Source organism: Aotus nancymaae, unplaced genomic scaffold, assembly GCF_030222135.1.
Source record: "Aotus nancymaae isolate 86718 unplaced genomic scaffold, 86718_ANA_hifiasm-v0.15.2.pri h1tg000008l, whole genome shotgun sequence".
NCBI classification, from domain to species: Eukaryota; Metazoa; Chordata; class Mammalia; order Primates; family Aotidae; genus Aotus; species Aotus nancymaae.
In genome coordinates this window covers 2,817,334-2,837,814 of record NW_026988419.1, presented here as the reverse complement: position 1 = coordinate 2,837,814, position 20,481 = coordinate 2,817,334, and the positions used below count along the sequence as shown (strand labels likewise).

Here is a 20,481-nt window from a genome sequence, read left to right as displayed (position 1 = left end):
CCTCAGCCTCCTGAGAAGCTGGGATTATAGGCACTCACCACCACGCCCAGCTAGTTTTTGTATTTTTAGTAGAGACGGAGTTTCACCGTGTTGGCCAGGCTGGTCTCAAACTTCTGACCTCGTGATCCACCGGCCTCGACCTCCCAAAGTGCTGGGATTACAAGCGTGAGCCATCGCGCCCAGCCAATATTTATTTATTTATTTGTTTGTTTAGAGACAGAAGTTTGCTCTGTTACCCAGGCTGGAGTCAGTGGTGCAATCTTGGCTCATTGCTACTTTGATCTCCTGGGCTTAAGCGATTCTCCCATCTCAGCCTCCTGAGTAGCTGGAACTACAGGCATGCACCACCATGCCTGGCTACTTTTTAAAAATTTTATTAAATTAAATTAATTAATTAATTGATTAATTTTTTTTGAGACAGTCTTGCTGTGTCACCCAGGCTGGAGTGCAATGGCATATTCTTGGCTCACTGCAACCTCCACCTCCCAGGTTCAAGCCATTCTCCTGCCTCAGCCTCCCAAGTAGCTGGGATTACAGGTATGCACCACCACACCCAGCTAATTTTTGTATTTTTGTATTTTTTTTTTTCTCTTAGAAATTTTATTGGTCTTGAAAAAAGGGAGGCAAGCAGTTCCTGCCTCCCACTCAGAGTCTCCCCAGCCCTCACTGTTTCCCGTTGCCATTGATCGGGAGGTTCAGGTGCTCAGGGGAGGCCAGGAAGGCCTTGAGCTTGGGCCGGGCGCAGAGGCGCACCACGTACGCGGAGAGCAGGGGGAACGCATCCAGGCAGCTGGGGGCCAGGACCTGATGGATCAGCAGCAAGTCCAGCAGGTTGTAGTCAGTGAAGGAGATCTGGTCGCCCACAATGAAGGTCTTGCCTCCCTGGTTCTGGGACAGCAGCGTCTCAAAAGCCTTCAGATGCCCGGGCAATGCCTTCACATAGTCATCCTTGCCTGCCTCGTAGTTGGTGTAGATGAGGGAGAGGTATTTGCAGCGGAGGTCCTCCACACCGTCATTCACCACGTCCACCATGGCTGCCTCCCGCTGGTCCTTCCCATAGAGCCCCAGCGTGCGGCCCAGGTGACGCAAGATGGCATTGGACTGGTACAGGGCAAGGTCTCCATCCTGGAACTTGGGGAGCTGGCCATACAGGCAGGAGGCTTTGAGTGAGCCCTGCTGCCAGGTGTCCATGCTCACCACCTCCTCCTTCCAGCTCTGGCCCTGGTCCACCAGCAGCATGCGCATGGCCTCGCAGCGGCCTCGAACTGGGAAGTAGACCACGGTGTAGGGCGGCATGTTGGTGCAGATGGCGGCGGCAAAACTCCCAATTTTTGTATTTTTAAGTAGAGTCAGGGTTTCGCCAAGTTGGTCAGGCTGCTCTTGAACCTCTGACCTTGTGATCTGCCTGCCTCAGCCTCCCAAAGTGCTGGGATTACAGGCGTGAGCCACTGTGCCCGGCTCTGGCTACTTTTTAAATTTTTTGTAGAGATGGAGGTGGGGGGAGGTGGGGGGCCCCCACTGTATTGCTGATCTCGAACTCCTAGGCTCAAGTGATCCTCCTGCCTTGGCCTCCCAAAGTCCTGGGGTTTCAGGTGTGCGCCACCAGGCTGGGCCAGGAGGTTATTATTTGTGTGTTTTACACATGAGAAGCGGCTCACGGGGTCACACTCTTGCCCGAGGACTCAGTTCCATGACACAGAAGCAGGCGAGGAGCCCAGATGTGGGAGGGGATCTTACCCCACTCACAGAAGGGGCCACCCGGAGCCTGTGCTTCTAAACACGGAGTCATACTGTCCCATGGGTGCTGAGACCCGAGAGAATTTGTCCTGCGGGTCCCCTTAAAAGGAACATTGTGCAATGCAGTACATCTTGGCGCAGCGCTGGAGCAAGGCCATGGGATAGGTTAGCCTGGAAATTCGTTCAAGGCAGATGTTACCAATTATCTACTGATGCCATGAAAAATCTCAAGAGAACACCCTGGGAGCACATCTTTAGTAGGCCTTCTGATGAGCCCCTGGCAACAAACAGTTGCAAAATGTCCTGCCTAGGTCGCCAGGTCCTACCAGAAAAGTCTTGCTTTATAAGAAGAAATCACTCATTTGGGACACCCTCCCTTACCCTCATACCACCTTTGAGGCATCTGTTGGAAAATGAGTGTCTCCGTCTGTGAAAATAAAACTCTGGCAGGGCACAGTGGCTCACACCTGTGATGTCAGCACTTTGTGGGGCCCAGGTGAGAGGACTGCTTGAGCCAGGAGTTCAAGACCAGTGTGGGCAACAAAGTGAGACCCCCCATCTCAAATACATACAATGAAATAAAGGAAAACTGCCGGCCGGGTGCGGTGGCTCACGCCTGTAATCCCAGCACTTTGGGAGGCCGAGGCAGGCAGATCACTGAGGTCAGGAGTTTGAGATCAGCCTGGCCAACATGACAAAACTACTCTTCTCTACTAAAAATACAAAAATTACACATCTGTGCCGGGCACGGTAGCGCGTGTCTGTAGTCCCAGCTACTCGGGAGGCTGAGGTGGGAGGATCGCTTGAGCCCAGGAGTTCTGGACTGCAGTGAGCTATGCCAATCGGGTGTCTGCACTAAGTTCGGCATCAATATGGTGACCTCCTGGGATCGGGGGACCACTAGGTTGCCTAAGGAGGGGTGAACTGGCCCAGGTCGGAAACGGAGCAGATCAAAACTCCTGTGCTGATCAGTAGTGGGATTGTGCCTGTGAATAGCCACTGCACTCCAGCCTGGGCACTATAGTGAGACCCTGTCTCTTAAAAAAAAAATTACACACCTGTAATCCCAGCTATTCGGGAGGCTGAGGCAAGAGAACCACTTGAACCCGGGAGTCGGTGGTTGCAGTGAGCCAAGATCGGGCCATTGCACTCCAGCCTAGGTGACAGAGCGAGACTCCATCTCAAAAAAAAAAGGGAAACTGCTTACCAATCAAAAGAGGACACCCCCATGATCCCCTCTGTGGTGCGTGAGGGGACACGGTAGTCAAGGGAACTGCCACGTGGATGGTGGTGGTTCTGCTTGTGACTTTTCCCCTTGAAGCTGATGCTGCAACTGCAGGTAACAGGGGGCTCTGGAGCCAGGTGGGGTTCAAATCCCAGCTCTGCCACTGAATAACTGTGTGGCTTTGGGCAGTGCCTGTTCACTCTGTGCCTCAGTTTTCTTCACCGTAAGGTGGGGGTAACAACAAGCCTCATAGGATGGAGCTGAGTGAGTGTGTGTCTAGGACTCAGAACCATGATTGGCCCAGAGTTCATTCAGTGAGCAGGAGCTGTCATCATTCTCACTGGTGGTCTCTCTGCTGCTTCTGTTTCAAGGTGCTAGCGCCATGGCTGTGGTCATTCACTGGGCCCCCAGTGGAGCGGGTCTTCGGGTTCTAACCCCATTGCTGTGCACCCAGGTGGAATCACACTTGGAATCCCTCTGCTTGGAGCTGGCCAGGCTCTTGCCCTTGCCCTCTCCCTTCACCCCAGCTCTGTTTGCTCCGGAAAGCACTTCTGGCGCTCTGACCTGCACTGGTCTCTGCGTTTTCAGAGCTGGTGTCACCCAGGGCCCCCGTCATTCAAGGGGAGGCAGGGTGTGTGGCCTGGAGACCTGGCAGCCAGGGTCACCAGGGGTCAATTCCTGACCAGGGCCACCCTGCCAGTCACCTTGGGCAAATCAGGCCCCCATTTTGGCCCCAGCATCTCCATCTGTAAAAGGAGGCTCTTCCTATCTCTTCCTGCTGCAGGGGTGCTCGGTGTAACTGGAGTATGTTCATTTTTTTCTCTTCTCTTACCACTCTGGCATGGTGTAGGCCTCGACACCCAGGGAAAGGGACTTAACGAACATCAGAGCAACAGAATTTATCGTTTTTGTTTTTGTTTTCCTTTGAGATGGAGTCTTACCCTGTTGCCCAGGCTGGTGTGCAGTGGTATGATCTCAGCTCACTGCAACCTCTGTCTGCAACTTCTGCCTCCTGGGTTCAAGCGATTCTCCTGCCTCAGCCTTCTGAGTAGCTGGGACTATAGGTGTTCACCACTATGCCTGGCTAATTTTTTTTGTTTGTTTTTTGAGATGGAGTCTGTCTCACTCTGTCCCCCAGGCTGGAGTGCAGTGGCGCAATCTCGGCTCAATGCAACCTCTGCTTCCCGGGTTCAAGTGATTCTCCTGCCTCAGGCCTCAGCCTCCTGAGTAGCTGGGATTACAGGCACCCGTCACCTCACCCGGCTAATTTTTGTATTTTCAGTAGAGACGGGGTTTCTCCATGTTGGTCAGGCTGGTCTCGAACTTCTGACCTCATGATCCACCTGCCTCAGTCTCCCAAAGTGCTGGGATTACAAGCATCAGCCACCACACCCAGCCGATCGTTTCTTATGAAGTGTAGTTGGATATGCAAGGCTCGAGGCCACGCTGAGTAGAGGACGGAATCATGCCTGCCCCTGTCCACGCCCAGCTCACAGGGCCCGCAGGGAGGCCGGTGATGACACAGCCATCCATGCTCAGAAATCTACACTCATGTCAGCCCTGGATGAGGGGAATGAAGTGGGGGAAGTAAAGGGAGCTGTTTAGGACCAGTGTCAATCAAGTCCAGGAGTGAATCCTGCAGGCAACGAGCTCCCTGTCCCACTGTGGCTGGGTCTAAGGGACCTGAGAGGGGAGTGGCTGGGACCGAGACAAAGCATGAGGAAGCCCTACTACTGCCAGGCGACAGTCTCCATGAAGCTGAAAGCTTTGAAAGCTGGGGTTCTCTGCCTCGGCCTCCCGAGTAGCTGGGATTACAGGCACCCACCACTACGTCTGGCTAATTTTTGTATTTTCAGTAGAGACAGGGTTTCAACATCATGACCAGGATGGTCTTGAACTCCTGACCTCGTGATCCACCTGCCTCGGCTTTCCAAAATGCTGGGATTACAGGCGTGAGCCACCACGCCCGACCACGTTTTTTTCTTTCTTTTTTTTTTTCGAGATGGAGTTTTGCTCTTGTTGCCCAGGCTGGAGTGCAATGGTGCAATCTTGGCTCACTGCGACCTCCGCCTCCCGGGTTCAGGCAATTCTCCTGCCTCAGTCTCCCAAGTAGCTGGAATTACAGGGATCCGCCACCACATCTGGTTAATTTTTTTGTATTTTTAATAGAGACAGGCTTTCACCATGTTGGCCAGGCTGATCGTGAACTCCTGACCTCAGGTGATCCACCTGCCTCAGCCTCCAAAAGATCTGGGATTACAGGTATGAGCCACCACCCCCAGCCGAGAAGCAGACACTTCTGAAGAACATTCCAGAACACATCAACACATCATCCTAAGTCTTTTTTTTTTTGACACTGTCGTCTTGCTCTCTCACCCAAGCTGCAGTGCAGTAGCTCAATCATAGCTCATTGTAACCTTGACCTCCTGGGCTCAAGCAATCCTCCCATCTCAGCCTTCTGAGTAGCTGGGAGTACAGGCATGTGCCATAATATCTGGCTATTAAAATTTTTTTTTTGTCCGGGAGCAGTGGCTCACACCTGTGGTCCCAGCACTTTGGGAGGCCGAGTGGGCGGATCACTTGAGCTCAGTTCAAGACCAACCTGGCCAACATAGTGAAACCCCATCTCTATTAAAAATACAAAAATTATCCAGGCGTGGTGGTGTGCTCCTGTAGTCCCAGCTACGTGGGAGACTGAGGCAGGAGAATCTCTTGAACCTGGGAGTTGGAGGTTTCAGTGAGTCAAGATCGCGCCACTTCAGTCCAGCCTGGGTGACACAGAGACTCTGTCTCAAAAAAAAACTTTTTTTTTTTCATAGGGATGGTGTCTCATGCTGTCTAGGCTGGACTCAAACTCCTGGGCTCAAGTGATTCTCTTGCCTCAGCCTCCCAAAGTGCTGTGATTATAGGTGTGAGCCACTGTGCCCCACCCCTAAAAATCTCAATTGAGGGAAAGTCCCATGTATCACATACAGCCCAAGAGGAGACTGATGATCCATACCAAAGTTATTAATACTCCGGGGTCTCAGAAATATGTCTTAGTCAGGGACTGTGTGCCTCAGCACCGCAGCCCTGTGAACAGTCAGGTCAGAGTGGGGACAAACAGCTGTACTGCTCTCTCTCCGGGCGCTGGGCCATATTCTTCTCTCCTTTTAGCAAGTGGGAATGCTGAGACCATGCCAGCAGCAAAGTGGATGAGAGGTGTCTGCCCAATGCTGCTTTTTTTTTTTTTTTTTGAGACAGAGTCTCACTCTGTCACCCAGGCTAGAGTATAGTGGCTTGATTTCAGCTCACGCAACCTCTGCCTCCTGGGTTCAAGCAATTTTCCTGCCTCAGCCTCCCAATTAGCTGCAATTACAGGCACCTGCCACCACGCCCAGCTAATTTTTGTATTTTTAGTAGAGACAGGGTTTTATCGTGTTGGCCAGGCTGGTCTCGAACTCCTGACCTCAGGTGATCCGCCCGCCTCAGGTGATCCGCCCGCCTCAGCCTCCCAAAGTTCTGGGATTATAGGTGTGAGCTACCTCACCCAGCGAGGTAACATTCTTACAGCATCTAACAGCAACAGGAGGGGATAAGCGTATAAAGATGCTGGAACGGGCCGTAAATGACCACAATTCAAGGCCTGGCCACAACCTGCCGGGCCCAGGAGAACTGTTTGAGGCTGAGGACAGCTGGGAAAGCTATCAGTCCAGGTGCCGACTGCCAGCTTTCCCCTGGGACTTCACATATGTGTAGGGCTCGAGCTTTCCTGGAAGGGCCTCCCCCTTGCCTTCCCTTCCCTGGTGAGGCTTCAGTTCTGGGTGACATTGCATTCTATTTTGAGGTTTTCCTATAGAATTGTTCAAGTGAGATTCCTTTGGTGAGATTCTCAGAAAACATCTTGGAGGAGAAAATGTTTCTGAAAGGAACTTGAGAAATCTCTTCCCCTTCTAGAGACACTTGCTCCGAGGGGGCCGGGATCTAGAAAGGAACAGATCTCATGCTATGGACCTGATTAGTGACCCTCACCACTGGGGCAGCTGAGAGCCCTCCCTGGAGGGCCTGATCCCAGGCACCAGCTCCCACCGTGATCTACCTAAGCCCTTCAATCCCCCGCTCTGCCATGTGCAATCCAAATGCTCCCAGGATCCTTGCAGCTCTGTGACCCTGGGTTCCTGTAGCAAAGAGGGATGGATCTCAGTGGGAGGCTGGTTTTGGATTGAGGACCACAAGGACTGTGGTGTTTACAGATTTCTTCAGAAATGTCCTTCTCTGGCCAGGCGTGGTGGCTCACGCCTGTAATCCTACACTTTGGGAGGCTGAGGCAGGAAGATTACTTAAGGCCAGGCGTGCGAGACCAGCCTGCATAACATAGGAAAACCCCATTTCTATGAAAAATAAAAAAATTAGCTAGGTGTGGTGGTGCGTACCTGTAGTTCCAGATACTTGGAGGCTGAGGTGGGAAGATCGCGTAAGCCCAGGAGGTCAAGGGTGCAGTGAGCAGAGATTGTGCCATTACACTACCACACTCCAGCCTGGGTGACAGAGCAAGACCCTGTATAAAAAAAAAAAAAAAAAGTAAAGAAATGTTCCCAGTGTGTGATAAGGAGTGAACTAGTGTGACCAACATGTCCCAGTTTGCCCAGGAGCTTTTCTGGGTGTGGCACTGAGAGTCCTGCATCCTGGGAATCCCTCAAACAGGGACTGTGGGTCACCTGTCCGCAGCCTCCTGTGGCAGGAGGACAGTGAGCCAGTCTGGGATGGCTGTATGTCCTCCCCCTGCCTCTGCCCTCTGCCCCTTACACCTTTATCCCCAAACAAGCTGGGGAGATTCTCTGCCAGGGGAGAAGGGAAGTTAGAAAAGACCCATTTAAGATGAACAGAGAAGATGCAGTGAGCTGAGATCGTGCTGCTGCACTCCAGCCTGGGTGACGTAGTAGGACCCCATCTGAAAACAAAAATTGGCCGGGTAAGGTGGCACACACTTGTATTCCAGCACTTTGGGAGGCTGAGGCAGGCAGATCAAGAGTTCAAGAGATCAAGACCATCCTGGCCAACATGGTGAAACCCCGTCTCTACTAAAAATACAAAAATTAGCTGGGCATGGTAGCGCGCGCGCCTGTAGTACCAGCTACTTGGGAGGCTGAGGCAGGAGAATCACTTGGATCCGGGAGGCAGAGGATGCTGTGAGCTGACATCGCACCACTGCACTCCAGCCTGGTGACAGAGGGAGACCCTGTCTCAAAAAAAAAAAAAAAAAATTAACCGGGAAGGAGAAAGAGTAAGCGTCAGGAGGTCGCAGAGCCTGGCCTCCTCACCCTTGCGCTTACCAGGCCTGGGCCTCCTGGCTGGGCACGGGCACACAGACCCTCCTTGGTGCCTACTTGGGGCTCCTGGTCTTCTGGGCTCCCATGTGGGGCCGTGTGGCAGAAGGTCACATGGTGGTATCTAACCTTTCCTTGGGTGCAGCGCTCTTGTGGGCATTCACGGCAGGACACCTGCCTGCTCACATGCTCCCCCAACTAGCACCTGGGCCTGACCACACTGTGCTGCTGGGCCCACCCACTCATGAACTGTAACCGGAGCTTAAGCAAAATACCCACTACATGAGCTATGCAAATAGGTGTACATGCATGGAGGGAACCAGGGAAGAGGGCCAGGAAGGGACACAGGCAGGCAGAGAATTCCTGGAGGGAATCTGAAGGAGCACCTGTGCAGGGAGTCAAGGACTGTCACAATGGCCTTTTGCCGTCCAGGGGGCAGTGGCGTCCGTGCCCACCGCACATTCATCTCTCCCAGCCTCCTTCTCTAGGCTAATGCCCTGGCTCTGCAGGCCTTGGCATCGGTTTGGGGCCAGGTCTGGGACATTATGAGACATTCCCCACCCTCTCCTTACCAGGCAGGAACCTCCCAGGACGGCCAGACCTGTGTGGGTACCAGGAGCCGGGTCTCTGGCACAGCTCCCCAGGAGAACGGGCAGGCCTGGGCGTGCTGAGGGAGCAGGCGTCGGGGGCTCTTACACAATCCCAGCCAGGCTCGCAAGGCGGGAGGGTTGAAAGGCTCCTGGCAGCTCCCCAGGCCCTGATGCCTGAGCAAGGAAACCACAGTCTGAAACTCCTGGGTTTCTGGAGGGCGGGAAGGCAGGATTTTTTGAGACCTGCTCCACTCCACCCGCCTCCCAGACTCTGTCATGCCTTTGAGGCCAGAGGGGCTGCCAAGCATGTCGGACACCGAATCACAGGCTTCCAGAAACTCAGCGAGGCCAGTGCCCTCATTTCCCACTGAATACGAAGAGAACTTGCTGAAGACATAGTTCCTTTGTGCAGAGTCCTAGAAGCTCTGTAAAGCCAACCCACTTCGGTACAGATGGCAGCTGGAAAATGAGGCACAACGGTTTCCCAGATGTGTCAGGCGCTATTTGCAGCACTTTCTGAATATTAACTTATTCAGTTTTCACAATAATCCTGCAAGGTAGGAACTATTATTGTTTTCTCTTATTTATTTATTTATTTATTTATTGAGATGAAGTCTCACTCTGTGACCCAGGCTGGAGTGCAGTGGCATGATGTCGGCTCACTGAAACCTCTACCTTCTGGGTTCAAGCAACTCTCCTGCCTCAGCCTCCGGAGTAGCCTGGGATTACAGGCGTGCCCTACCACACCCAGCTAATTTTTTGTATTTCTTGTAGAGACGGGGTTTCACCATATCAGTCAGGTGGGTCTTGAACTCCTGATCTCATGATTTGCCCCCCTTGATCTCTCAAAGTGCTGGAATTATAGGTGTGAGCCACTGCACCTGGCCTATTTTTTATTTTTTAAGACAGAGTCTTGCTCGGTCACCCAGGCTGGAGTACAGTGGTACCATCACTGCTCACTGCAGCCTCAACCTCCTGGTCTCAAACAATCCACCCATCTCAGCCTTTCGAGTAGCTGGGACTATAGGCACATGCCACCATGCCTGAGTAATTTTTTAAAAAAATTTTGTAGAGATGACATTTTGTCATGTTGCCGAGACTGATCTCCAACTCCTGAGCTCAAGCAATCCTCCTGCTTCGGCCTCCCAAAGGGCTGGGAATACAGGTGTAAGCCATCACACCTGGCCATCCTCTCTGTTTTTTAGAGGAGAGGAAGTAACTTGCCCAATTTATAAAAGGTAGCATATGTCAGGGCTAGCATTTCAACCCAGGCAGTTTAAAAATACATTCTGTCGGTCAGGCGTGGTAGCTCACGCCTATAATCCCAGCACTTTGGGAGGCTGAGGCAGGAGGTTCATGAGGTCAGGAGTTCGTGACCAGCCTGGCCAACACAATGAAACCCCATCTCTACTAAAAATAGAAAAATTAGTCAGACATGCTGGCATGTGCCTGTAATCCCAGCTACTCTGGAGGCTGAGACAGGAGAACTGCTTGAACCTGGGAGGCAGAGGCTGCAGTGAGCAGAGATTGCGCCACTGCACTCCAGCCTAGGCGACAGAGTGAGACTCCATCTTAAAACAAAACAAAACAAAAACTTTGTCTGATCTTTTGGGGATCAAGCAGATTTGTGAGATAACCAATTAGGAATATGTTGGAAATGGCTTTAGGGGCAGGCTTAGTTGCAAACTGAAGTGCCCACAGGGCCAGGCAGATGAGATCAATGTGTTGTTATTCAGGCTGGGCAGGGAGAGGCCTGTGGGCCATCTGGACAGTGTGTAGGCCACCCAGAGGCATTCCTGTGAAAACTCCCCCCAAAGATGCCAGGCACAGTAGCAAGCATCTGTTGTCCCAGACACTCAGGAGGCTGAGGTGGGAGGATAACTTGAGCTCAGGAATTGGAGTCCAGCCTGGGCAACACAGCAAGACGAGGTCTCAAAACAAAAAACAAAACATGCCTGGAGGCCATTTGGGGCCCTTGCTCAGAGCAGCTCTAGCCTAAGCCCACTGTAGCTCAGACTCGGGTCAGGAAAGGAGGCTTACCAGGGCACTTGTCTTGGGGGGTTTGAAGGGCAAGGCCACAGAAGTGCCTGACCTCTTGTGTAATAACAAAGAGCATGAACTGTATCAATCAGTGAAAGTGACAGGGGACAGGAAGAACAGTCTGTTCAGAAACAGCAAAAAGAGAGCCGGGTGCAGTGGCTCACGCCTATAATTTGGGAGCACTTTGGGAGGCTGAGGCAGGCAGATCACTTGAGGTCAGGAGTTCAAGACAAGACTGGCCAACATGGTGAAACCCTGTCCCTACTAAAAATACAAAGATTAGCTGGCGTGGTAGTAGGTACCTGTAATCCTGGCTTCTCGGGACAGTGAGGGAGGCAGGAGAATGACTTGAACTGGGGAGGAAGAGGTTGCAGTGAGCTGAGATTGTGCCACTGCACTCCAGCCTGGGTGACAGAGCAAGACTCTGTCTCAAAAAACAACAACAAAAAGCCGGGCCTGGTGGCTCATGCCTGTAATCCCAGCACTTTAGGAGGCTGAGGTGGGCAGATCATGAGGTCAGGAGTTCGAGAGTAGCCTGGCCAATATGGTACCCCGTCTCTACTAAAAATACAAAAATTAGCTAGGCGTGGTGGTACGCTCTTGTAGTCCTAGCTACTCGGGAGGCCGAGGAGAATTGCTTGAACCCAGGAGGCGGAGATTGCAATGAGCCAAGGTCATGCCAGAGCAAGACTCTGTCTCAGAAAAAAAAAAAAAAAAAAAAGCAACAGCAAAAGAGGTAGGGAGCTACCTGTTGCTGAAGGAACACGGTTCTTCACAGCCTAAATAACTCCACGACTTATGAGCTATCAGATGCCACACTTCCGGGTTAAGGAGAAAGCCCATGGAGCCAACTTCCACCCCAGGGTTCATCTAAAAATGCAGATGCCTCTGTTTTCGGACTTAGCCTCGGCTCCATCACTGATCCAGTGGGTAACTCCAACTTCCTGGCAAAAATCCCTAAGTCTGCTTTTATAATTTGTTAAAAGGAGGGTTATATCAGAGATTGAACCTGTAAATGTGTTGATTTTCAGTTGGTTTTGACCTACATAAACATGTTTCATATGGTTCAACTCCATAACTCCTACCCACCTTGTACACGAAAATGAAGCATGTGCCAAAGGCTCACTGCCATGTACTCAGCGGCCATTCAGTGAGTGTCTGGGAAATTTAAGTGGTGGGTCTGGAACCAGTGGGCATGAGCCTTCCTCACCCACTTGTACCAAAGCCACCTGCATGGGAATGTCACGCAAAGCAGTTCTTAGAGGGAAATTCACATTCATCAGTTCCTCCTGGGTGTTTGACCTTCCCGCTCCCACAATGGCCTCAATCCAAAATTGACAAGTCCGGATTTCAGCTGTGGACACAGGCCACTGCCCGAAGGCCACCATCCAGACTAGGGGGAAGTCTGGATGCTTAGAGGTGGTACAGGCAAGGCTCTCACTGCATCCAGGTTTTGTGGAAAAAACAATCCCCTCGAGGGTAACTGGAACTTAATGGATGCGCCGCAGGTGGAAGGCGCTCTGTCTCCCTGTTTACGAGACGCATAATCCCTCCAACTCTCTGAGAATGTGAAACAAAAGAGGGGGTCACGGGGGCTGAGGCCGAGGAGCCCTTCCTCTCTGCGAAGGGCCGCCCCAGGTCTAAGCGGCGGTCAAGACAGACTGGCGGTAGGAGGGAGGGGAACGGGTTGAGAAGCGTGGTTCTCCAGAACAGCACTGTGAGAGTCCCCAGGATTGGGGCGCGCCTGCCCAGAGGAGAATGCCACCTCAAGCCATTGGGGCGCCTGGGGGCAGGGCGGAGACCCAGCGGGCGTTCCTTCGCCGCCGCACGGGAGGGTGACGGCTGGGCAGCGGTATCCACGCCCCGCCTAGCATCTGCCCCACGTTTCTTCAGGCCAAAGTACTGGGAGCCCGGGCTTCTTCCTAAAGTAAAACTAGCTCGGGAAAGGCCAACAGTGCAGCGGTCAGACGGGCACCTGGGAACTGGGATGCTGGCCAGATGCGTACGGGAGACGGGGTGGCACCCGGCACTGCGCGCCTCCTCCCCGCCGGGAGAGTGCGTGCTAAGCTCAGCAAAGCCCCGCTGTGGGGATGGAGCCATCTCGCCCATTACCTAATGAAACCAAGAAGGGAGACTCAGTCTCTCTTCTAGCCCCGAGCGCAAGCTTGGCTGGACTTGGCATCGTCCGTCCTCCCCGATCCTACATTCCGGGTTTTCCTCATTCCCAGTTCGGCGGCACACGAGAGACAGACGGCAGGAACTGCCAATGGCAGGACGCAAAGCGTCAACTTTGTGTTCGCCCGCCACTCTCGGCCAATGTGCGTTCGTCTCTCCGGAGTCCCGCCTTCCGTGTCGGGCGCCCCCTTTTGGCAGCACAGGGACGAACGCTACCTCTCGCCATTTTGTGTGTGGCACAGGTAAATTTCAGGAATATCTTTTTACCTGTTCTGGTCTTTTTTCCCACACAGTGGATTTCTTAGTTCGACAGCCAAGTGCGGTGGCGATAAGGCCGGCGTAGCCTGTCGTTCTTGGATCGCCCACGTGGGCTAGATCGCTACGTCACGCCACACTTGCCTAGCTCAGCGCCATCTTGAGTGTGGCGTCTTGATGCTCCTCTTTCTCGAGCCTCCGCATGGTTCTCTAAATGGTCCCCCAAATTTCTCTAAATGGCCCCCTAAACCCCAAGGATTAGCCCAACTGGCTCAAGAGACTATTATTTCCCCCGAGTAACTCCGCGATGTCCATATGCCCACCGCAGTCCAGCAGTGGGGTGGGAGGGTAGACTCGATGGCCCGGCGGGCCGCTGGAAGGAGGCTGCCCTGAGACTGTCGCGACGGCAGTGACCGCTCGGGACAGACCCTAACCAGAGCCCTAGTGAGGGGACCGCTATGCCGTGCGGGGCCCGCGGGCTGTCCCACTCGAGGGCAGGAGCCGGCATTGCTCATCGAGTCCCCTTGATGCATGAATCCCTGTGTACTTGGCACGGTGCCCGTTTGTTGACTGGCTTGGCCGACGGACGTCGGACCTGGTGGTGGGCAAACGGGGTCACTTGCCCACGGGACTAGGGGTGCCCTGCCCTGGGCGGGCGCGAGGGCGTGGGAGAGGGACGGTGCGGCCCAGGTGCCCGGGTCTCGGCCTCGTGACCTTGTTGCTCGTCGTGGCGCTTCCGTCCACTTGCACTGGGACTGTACTTGATCGAAGGCGCCCAGGCGCGGGGGGCGGGCACCTCCGCGGGCACTGGGCTGGGCACCGCCCGGGGCGAGCGCGGCCCAGCACCCCGCCTTCCCCTCCCCCGCGCTGGCAGCCGTCGTGCGCCCGCCGCCGCCCCCTCTCGCCCTCCCCCTCCTTCCGAGCATTCGCGGGGAGGGCGAGAGGGGGAGGGAAGGGAGCTGGGCGGGCAGTTTTGCCGCGCTTTGGCTTTCTGCGTCAGCAGCCCCAGCAAAACAGCTGCGGGAGCGCGCGTCCGGAACGCGCCCGCGCACCCCTCCCCCGCGGCCTCGGCGCCGCTGAGACCCCGACAAACTCCGGCCTTGAATGACAGTGCGACCGGCGACTGCGCAGCGCGGGACGCGCCGGGGCACTGCCGCTTTAAGCACGCTTGTCCATTGTTCGGAATCGAGCCAATGAGCGAGCGCCCGCTCCCTGCACTTAGCCAATAGCGTCTGGGCATGGGAAGCCGAGCGCCGCCCACTAATCTATATTAAAGCTTCTGGCGCCGCGTGAGTCCCCCACTGGCTGTTCTGAAAAGCCATCTTTGCATTGTTCCTCGTCCGACTCCTTGCTCGCCGCAGCCGCCTCCGCCGCGCGCCTCCTCCGCCGTCGCGGACTCGGGCAGCTTTATCGCCAGAGTCCTTGAACTCTCCCTCTCTTTTTAATCCCCTGCATCGGATCACCGGCGTGCCCCACCATGTCAGACGCAGCGGTAGACACCAGCTCCGAAATCACCACCAAGGTGAGGTTGGACGCCGCCCGCCCCCTCGGGGTCCGCGCGCCGCCGCCCGGGCGGTGTTTGGAGCGCAACAGCTGGACTGCTTCAAGCCCGCTGTTGCTTCCTCTTGCGGTGAAATGGCTCGCCCCCGGCGCGGTGCCTTCAGGCAGCCCACTCTTTGTGTGGTGCGGGGGAGGGGGCGGGAATTGCCGCGGGCAGACGTGATGCCCGTCGGGGAGTGAGCCGAGGGTTAGGCGCGGAGGCCGGCTCAGTGCTCTCGAAACTAGTCTGTGAGCCGTCCGAGTGGCGGCGGGAGGAGAAGGGCCTGGCTGGGGTCGTCGGCCCGCCGGGCGCACGGAAATAACTTTGAAACTCGAGCGCGTTGGGAATCGGAAGTGCTGGGGGGCGCGTGTTGGGGCGCGGGCCGGCCGAGGGAAGTGGCCGCGAGCGCTTGCCGGCCGCACTCCTCTTTGTTAGGCTCCAGGCCGCCGGTTTTGCGCCCTGCAGCGGACCCGAGGTGGTTTATCTGGACTAAGCCCCGATAAGGCGGATGGGGCGGCGGGCCGGAGGGCCGCGACGTCGGTCGTCCTCGCGGAGGTGTGACGGGCTTATCGGCTTTGGGCGCCCGGGGAGGCGGGGGTGGGCGCCCTTCGAGGTGAGTGCGCCGGGAGCAGCCGCCCAGCTTCAGTCATGCTACCGCGGTGCTGGGCTTGGCTGTGGAGGCGAGCCCACGCGTCGTAGGGGGAGGAAAGAGAAAGTGAAGCGCAGGGCCGCGGCGACGATGGGCGCCCCCGGCGGCTGCCCGGGAGCACCGTGTGCGCCGCAGCTCGGAGCGACGCGGACCAACACCGCGGCAGCGACAGGCCGGTGGTAGGGCCGAACTGGGGGGGTACCCGGGACCCGAGGCGGGCTTAACTGCCCATGGCTATGAGGTCCTGCGCGGCTGGCGCGGCTCCGCTCCTGTTCTCTGCGCCGCCTTGGTCCCGCTGTCCGCCCTGGGTACGGTCTCTGCCCTCGGCGGGAGCGCAGAGGTCTCAGACGGACTGGCTTTTTCTTAATCCTTCGGCCCTCGTTCGCGCCCCTTGTGCCCCTCTGGGGATTGGCGCGAGTCACCTTGGCGTTTCTTTAACCCTTGTTCCCCTGGCGTCACCTCTGGCTCTCCCAGGAGTGACTCCCTTGGCAGAGCCGAACTCGGGCCCCGGATCTCCGCAGGGGCTCTTGGTGCCCCCTTCTGGGCTCAGTCCGGGAACCAGTTTATGGGGGGAGAACACCGTTCCTAGTGCTGGGCCTCGGTGTTCGATTTTTCCCGAAGCACCAAAAGATGATTGGGGCCCCGGATCTCCGCAGGGGCTCTTGGTGGCCCCTTCTGGGCTCAGTCCGGGAACCAGTTTATGGGGGGAGAACACCGTTCCTAGTGCTGGGCCTCGGTGTTCGATTTTTCCCGAAGCACCAAAAGATGATTGGGGCCCCGGATCTCCGCAGGGGCTCTTGGTGGCCCCTTCTGGGCTCAGTCCGGGAACCAGTTTATGGGGGGAGAACACCGTTCCTAGTGCTGGGCCTCGGTGTTCGATTTTTCCCGAAGCACCAGATGATTTACCGCGAGGGCGATGAGTAGCCGGAGATGCGCATCCCCGACAGTCTCAGACTAACACAGCCGGTTGGATTTCGGGGCGATCTCCCGCAGGACTTTGCCCGCCAAATGCAGTCATTCAGGCCCGCGCATCTCGCCTGCCGGGGTGGCAGCAGGGGGGCGTCGAGTTGAGAGTCCTGCTGCCTGAGGCGCCACTCGCGCGCGTGGCACGACGAGCTCTGCTTGCCGGCCCGGAGTCTCCAAGGCTGGGGACGCACTCGGCTGCCCCAGGCCACGTGCTCTCTGCGCGCGATGCGTGCTGAGGCCCGCGCGCAAAGCCCGCCGGGCGGGGGATGCGCGCCTGCGCGCCACGACCTCCCTGCCCCCACCTGCTCCTCGGGGCTTCGGCCGCCAGGGGGCGAGAGCGGGCAGCACCAGGGTCCGCGGAGCCGGGCGGACAGGACGGAGAGGGCAAACAGGTGGGCCCGGGGACGCTCGTGGACAGCGGCCGAGGGGCTCCCGCAGTCCCGGCCGCGGGACGCTTGTTGGTGTTGGCCGTGTGGTGTGGAAAAAGTTAAGGGACACCCGGGGCGGCACTGCCTTTTAGATCACAGGTGGAGTCCCAGCCCTGAGGTGCGGTCCGGACCCCGAACCGCCGCGAGGAGGCCGGGACTTGGTCGCTCCGGGCAGCGCTTCTGAGTCAGCGGCAGGCCCCTGCCTGGGGCACCGCCAAGCAGCAGTCTGCAGCCTCTTGAACAGCAGTCGGATTTGGGGGCTCAGTGCGCTTTGGCGTTTTCAGCGACCTGTCCTGACCGGGGCTCGCAGCTGTGGCCAGTCGGTGCGGCCTCACTGGCTTTCCCAGGCCAGCGCGCTGGTGGGGCTCTCCCTGCGCGCAGGCTCCTCCCTCCTAGCCTTATTTATTTCTGGAACATAACCTGTCGCCTTCCAAGACGGCTTGCGGGGCGGAGCTCCCTGCACTTGGAAGCAGGCTGATGGGCGTGAGTGTCCGGGGCTCGTCCACCCGGACCGACGGGTTGGAGCTGTGGTGCCACATGGCTCCTAGAAAGCGCCAGGGGGCAGTGGGAACCCGCTGTAGCGGGTCTTAAAGGATGGGAAACCCCATCACAGATGCCCCCGCGGGCCTTCCTTCCACTGGACTAGCGGGAGACACTACTCCCACAGGGGCGTCAGGTCCTTCTCCACATGTCACATGCGACTCTTGGGATGGACAGAGCAGCCCTATGGACCTGTAGTTAGTTGTTAGCGCCTTTGCCTGCCCTGGGTTGCTCAGAAGACTCACTGATTCCTTCTTCCCTTATGAAGGACTTGAAGGAGAAGAAGGAAGTTGTGGAAGAGGCGGAAAATGGAAGAGACGCCCCTGCTAACGGGAATGCAGTGAGTGTCAGCCTTACTCCTGAGCCGTGGCAGCTACTGCCCCACAAAGTTTTTCTTGCTCTACTTAAAACGTATATATATATAGTTTTGCACAGTGGCAGTATTGTAGCCAATGAGGTTTACCTGAGGCGCGATTGTTGCCAGTTAAATATATATAAAAACCTTTTGAGCAACGCCTGAACTAGAATAGATTCAGAGGAGCTCCCCTGCTCTGAGTTTGGACTTGGCTCAGGGTAGGGGAAGCCTGAGCCCCTAGGGCAGTTAATGTGCAGGTTTCACTGTGGAGCCTGGGGGGGTGTTCCCTGGAGAAGGGTCTCTGGGGAGGGCTGGGCTGGGCTGTAGATGCATTGGTGGCCTCTGGTGGGAGGCCTGGGACAAACACTGTGCCCAGCCTTGGGTCAGTTGATAATGACTTGGCCTGTTTTCTGTCGAGGAGAATGAGGAAAATGGGGAGCAGGAGGCTGACAATGAGGTAGATGAAGAAGAAGAAGAAGGTGGGGAGGAAGAGGAGGAGGAGGAAGAAGGTGATGGTGAGTACTCTGTCTCTTTCTCAGGTGGTACTGTTTCCTGGTCTTGTCTGGCAGAAGGGGAAGGAGTGGGGCCTTCTGGGAGTGGGACCATGATACTTGGGGCCAGTGGACCACATGGTCCTGGGCTCCCACCTGTAGACTCAGGTCTCCCTGACTGACATGGAGCTGTGCCCATACCCACTCACTCACTCTTACACCTGAAAGTGTCTTTCGTGCAGCTCTGAAAGCCACCAATCTGTTGGCTCGCCTCTTGGGGTCCAGCTGCTTGGAACTCTGTCTTCTGGAGATGCCCACCTGTGCAGTGGGTATGGGTGCCCTGACTGGCCCAGTTGCAGGCAGTAGAGGCAGAGCCGGGACCTTGTGGTCCTCCACAACTTCCTCAGGATTTTCCCAGGAGCCACAGTAGGAGGGCAGGGTGCTTTACCTGGCCTTTGAATCTCTCCAGGTGAGGAGGAGGATGGAGATGAAGATGAGGAAGCTGAGTCTGCTACGGGCAAGCGGGCAGCTGAAGATGATGAGGTGGGTTCCAGCTCGAAAAGAAGGGGGGGTCTGGCATCTTGGGTCTCCCCTCCTGCCTCTAGCCGAGTCTGTGCCTGAGGCTCTCAAACGGTGGACAGAGTGATTCTGACTTCATAGGGGTGGGCACTGTGTGGTCCTGAATCTTAAGAATAGGAAGGAACAGGCCTGGGCGCAACTTACCAGAGGCCTTGGGCTGTGGCCCTGGGGGTCCCTGGTCCTTGGTGTGCCGGTGGGAACTGAGGCAGTGGGCTGGATAGGGCAACTGGGGTTGGAGGGGCCTTGACAGTCTTTTTCTGCTCAGGATGATGATGTTGATACCAAGAAGCAGAAGACCGACGAGGATGATTAGACAGCAAAAAAGGAAAAGTTAAACTAAAAAAAAACAAAAAAAAAAGGCCGCCGTGACCTATTCACCCTCCACTTCCCGTCTCAGAATCTAAACGTGGTCACCTTCGAGTAGAGAGGCCGGCCCGCCCGCCCACCGCGGGCAGTGCCACCCGCAGATGACACGACGCGCTCTCCACTACCCAACCCAAACCATGAGAATTTGCAACAGGGGAGGAAAAAAACCAAAACTTCCAAGGCCCTGCTTTTTTTCTTAAAAGTACTTTAAAAAGGAAATTTGTTTGTATTTTTTATTTACATTTTATATTTTTGTACATATTGTTAGGGTCAGCCATTTTTAATGATCTCGGATGACCAAACCAGCCTTCGGAGCGTTCTGTCCTACTTCTGACTTTACTTGTGGTGTGACCATGTTCATTATAATCTCAAAGGAGAAAAAAAACCTTGTAAAAAAAAGCGAAAACGACAACAGAAAAACAATCGTATTCCGAGCATTCCAGTACCTTTGTTGTGTATGTACTTAGCTGTACTATAAGTAGTTGGTTTGTATGAGATGGTTAAAAGGCCAAAGATTAAAAGGTTTCCTTTTTTTCCTTTTTTGTCTATGAAGTTGCTGTTTATTTTTTTTGGCCTGTTTGATGTATGTGTGAAACAATGTTGTCCAACAATAAACAGGAATTTTATTTTGCTGAGTTGTTCTAACAAAGCTGTCTCAAAGCCTGGTTTGTCTGTCTCAGTTTCTTTAGACCTTCAGGGCGCAAGGATAGGAGGGGGGGTGATCCTGGGGACAGTGGGTTGAAGCAGTTGGATGTGGCCTGTGGTGGACGAGTCTGGTGGGTGTTCAGGGACTGAGCTGCAGTTGTGTGGGGGCTGCTTGCGGGGCAGTCGGTGATTGCCCCAAGAAGCCTTAACTGGGGATGAGGACGCCATCACTGGGTGCCACATGGGGACCCTGGTTCCTTGGCAGTGGGGGTTTAAGTCCTGGACACTGGAAGAAGAGGCCACACATGGGACTGCCATTCCGTGGAGCGCAGGGTGGTGGTGGCACAGGCCCAAGAGAACTTGCCAAGATGCTGGCAAGGAGTGGCTTTGCCTCTGCAGCCTCACCCATTTAACTCCACGGTGTGGCTCCCCCTGCTGGTGGCACGTCATACCTGCTGGCCCCTTAAGATTGCCGGTGCTTTGGTTTTCCAGGGCTCTGGTGTAGCCTGGCTGTCATCCAACCTTTGGCCTCCAGGTCCCTTAGGTTAGCTGGGCAGGCCCACCCTGCCTACCCCCTGAACACAGTTGGAGAAG

The 20,481-nt window shown here is 55.5% G+C and overlaps 2 protein-coding genes and 1 pseudogene across 3 annotated transcripts; 2 read left to right on the top strand and 1 right to left on the bottom strand.

The window, feature by feature from the left end:
• Window positions 1-584: 584 nt before the first annotated feature.
• On the bottom strand, window positions 585-1,323 carry LOC105704721 (glutathione S-transferase P-like). Its single transcript, XM_064372794.1, has one exon. It carries the CDS (start codon window positions 1,294-1,296, stop codon window positions 664-666), a length of 633 nt encoding a protein of 210 aa, XP_064228864.1. The 5' UTR covers window positions 1,297-1,323; the 3' UTR covers window positions 585-663.
• Window positions 1,324-14,622: 13,299 nt separating this feature from the next.
• Window positions 14,623-19,877, top strand: PTMA (prothymosin alpha). Of its 2 annotated transcripts, none has more exons than XM_012434092.3 (5): window positions 14,623-14,850; window positions 17,720-17,791; window positions 18,228-18,321; window positions 18,767-18,840; window positions 19,142-19,877. In XM_012434092.3, exons 1-5 carry the CDS (start codon window positions 14,806-14,808, stop codon window positions 19,187-19,189), a joined length of 333 nt encoding a protein of 110 aa, XP_012289515.1. In that variant the 5' UTR covers window positions 14,623-14,805; the 3' UTR covers window positions 19,190-19,877. The 2 variants fall into 2 exon arrangements, with proteins under 2 accessions (XP_012289515.1, XP_012289514.1); XM_012434091.3 differs by having other exon boundaries at window positions 18,225-18,321.
• Window positions 17,875-18,027, top strand: LOC135273789 (U4 spliceosomal RNA; annotated as a pseudogene).
• Window positions 19,878-20,481: the final 604 nt, after the last annotated feature.

What these genes read in the sequence shown, in the direction of transcription:
- LOC105704721 (XM_064372794.1), bottom strand. Translation starts at nt 1,296, where the DNA reads ATGCCGCCCTACACCGTGGTCTACTTCCCAGTTCGAGGCCGCTGCGAG.
- PTMA (XM_012434091.3), top strand. Translation starts at nt 14,806, where the DNA reads ATGTCAGACGCAGCGGTAGACACCAGCTCCGAAATCACCACCAAG. An exon ending in GCTCCGAAATCACCACCAAG is followed by an intron (nt 14,851 to 17,719) that starts GTGAGGTTGGAC and finishes TCCCTTATGAAG; the next exon opens with GACTTGAAGGAGAAGAAGGA. An exon ending in CCCCTGCTAACGGGAATGCA is followed by an intron (nt 17,792 to 18,224) that starts GTGAGTGTCAGC and finishes TTTTCTGTCGAG; the next exon opens with GAGAATGAGGAAAATGGGGA.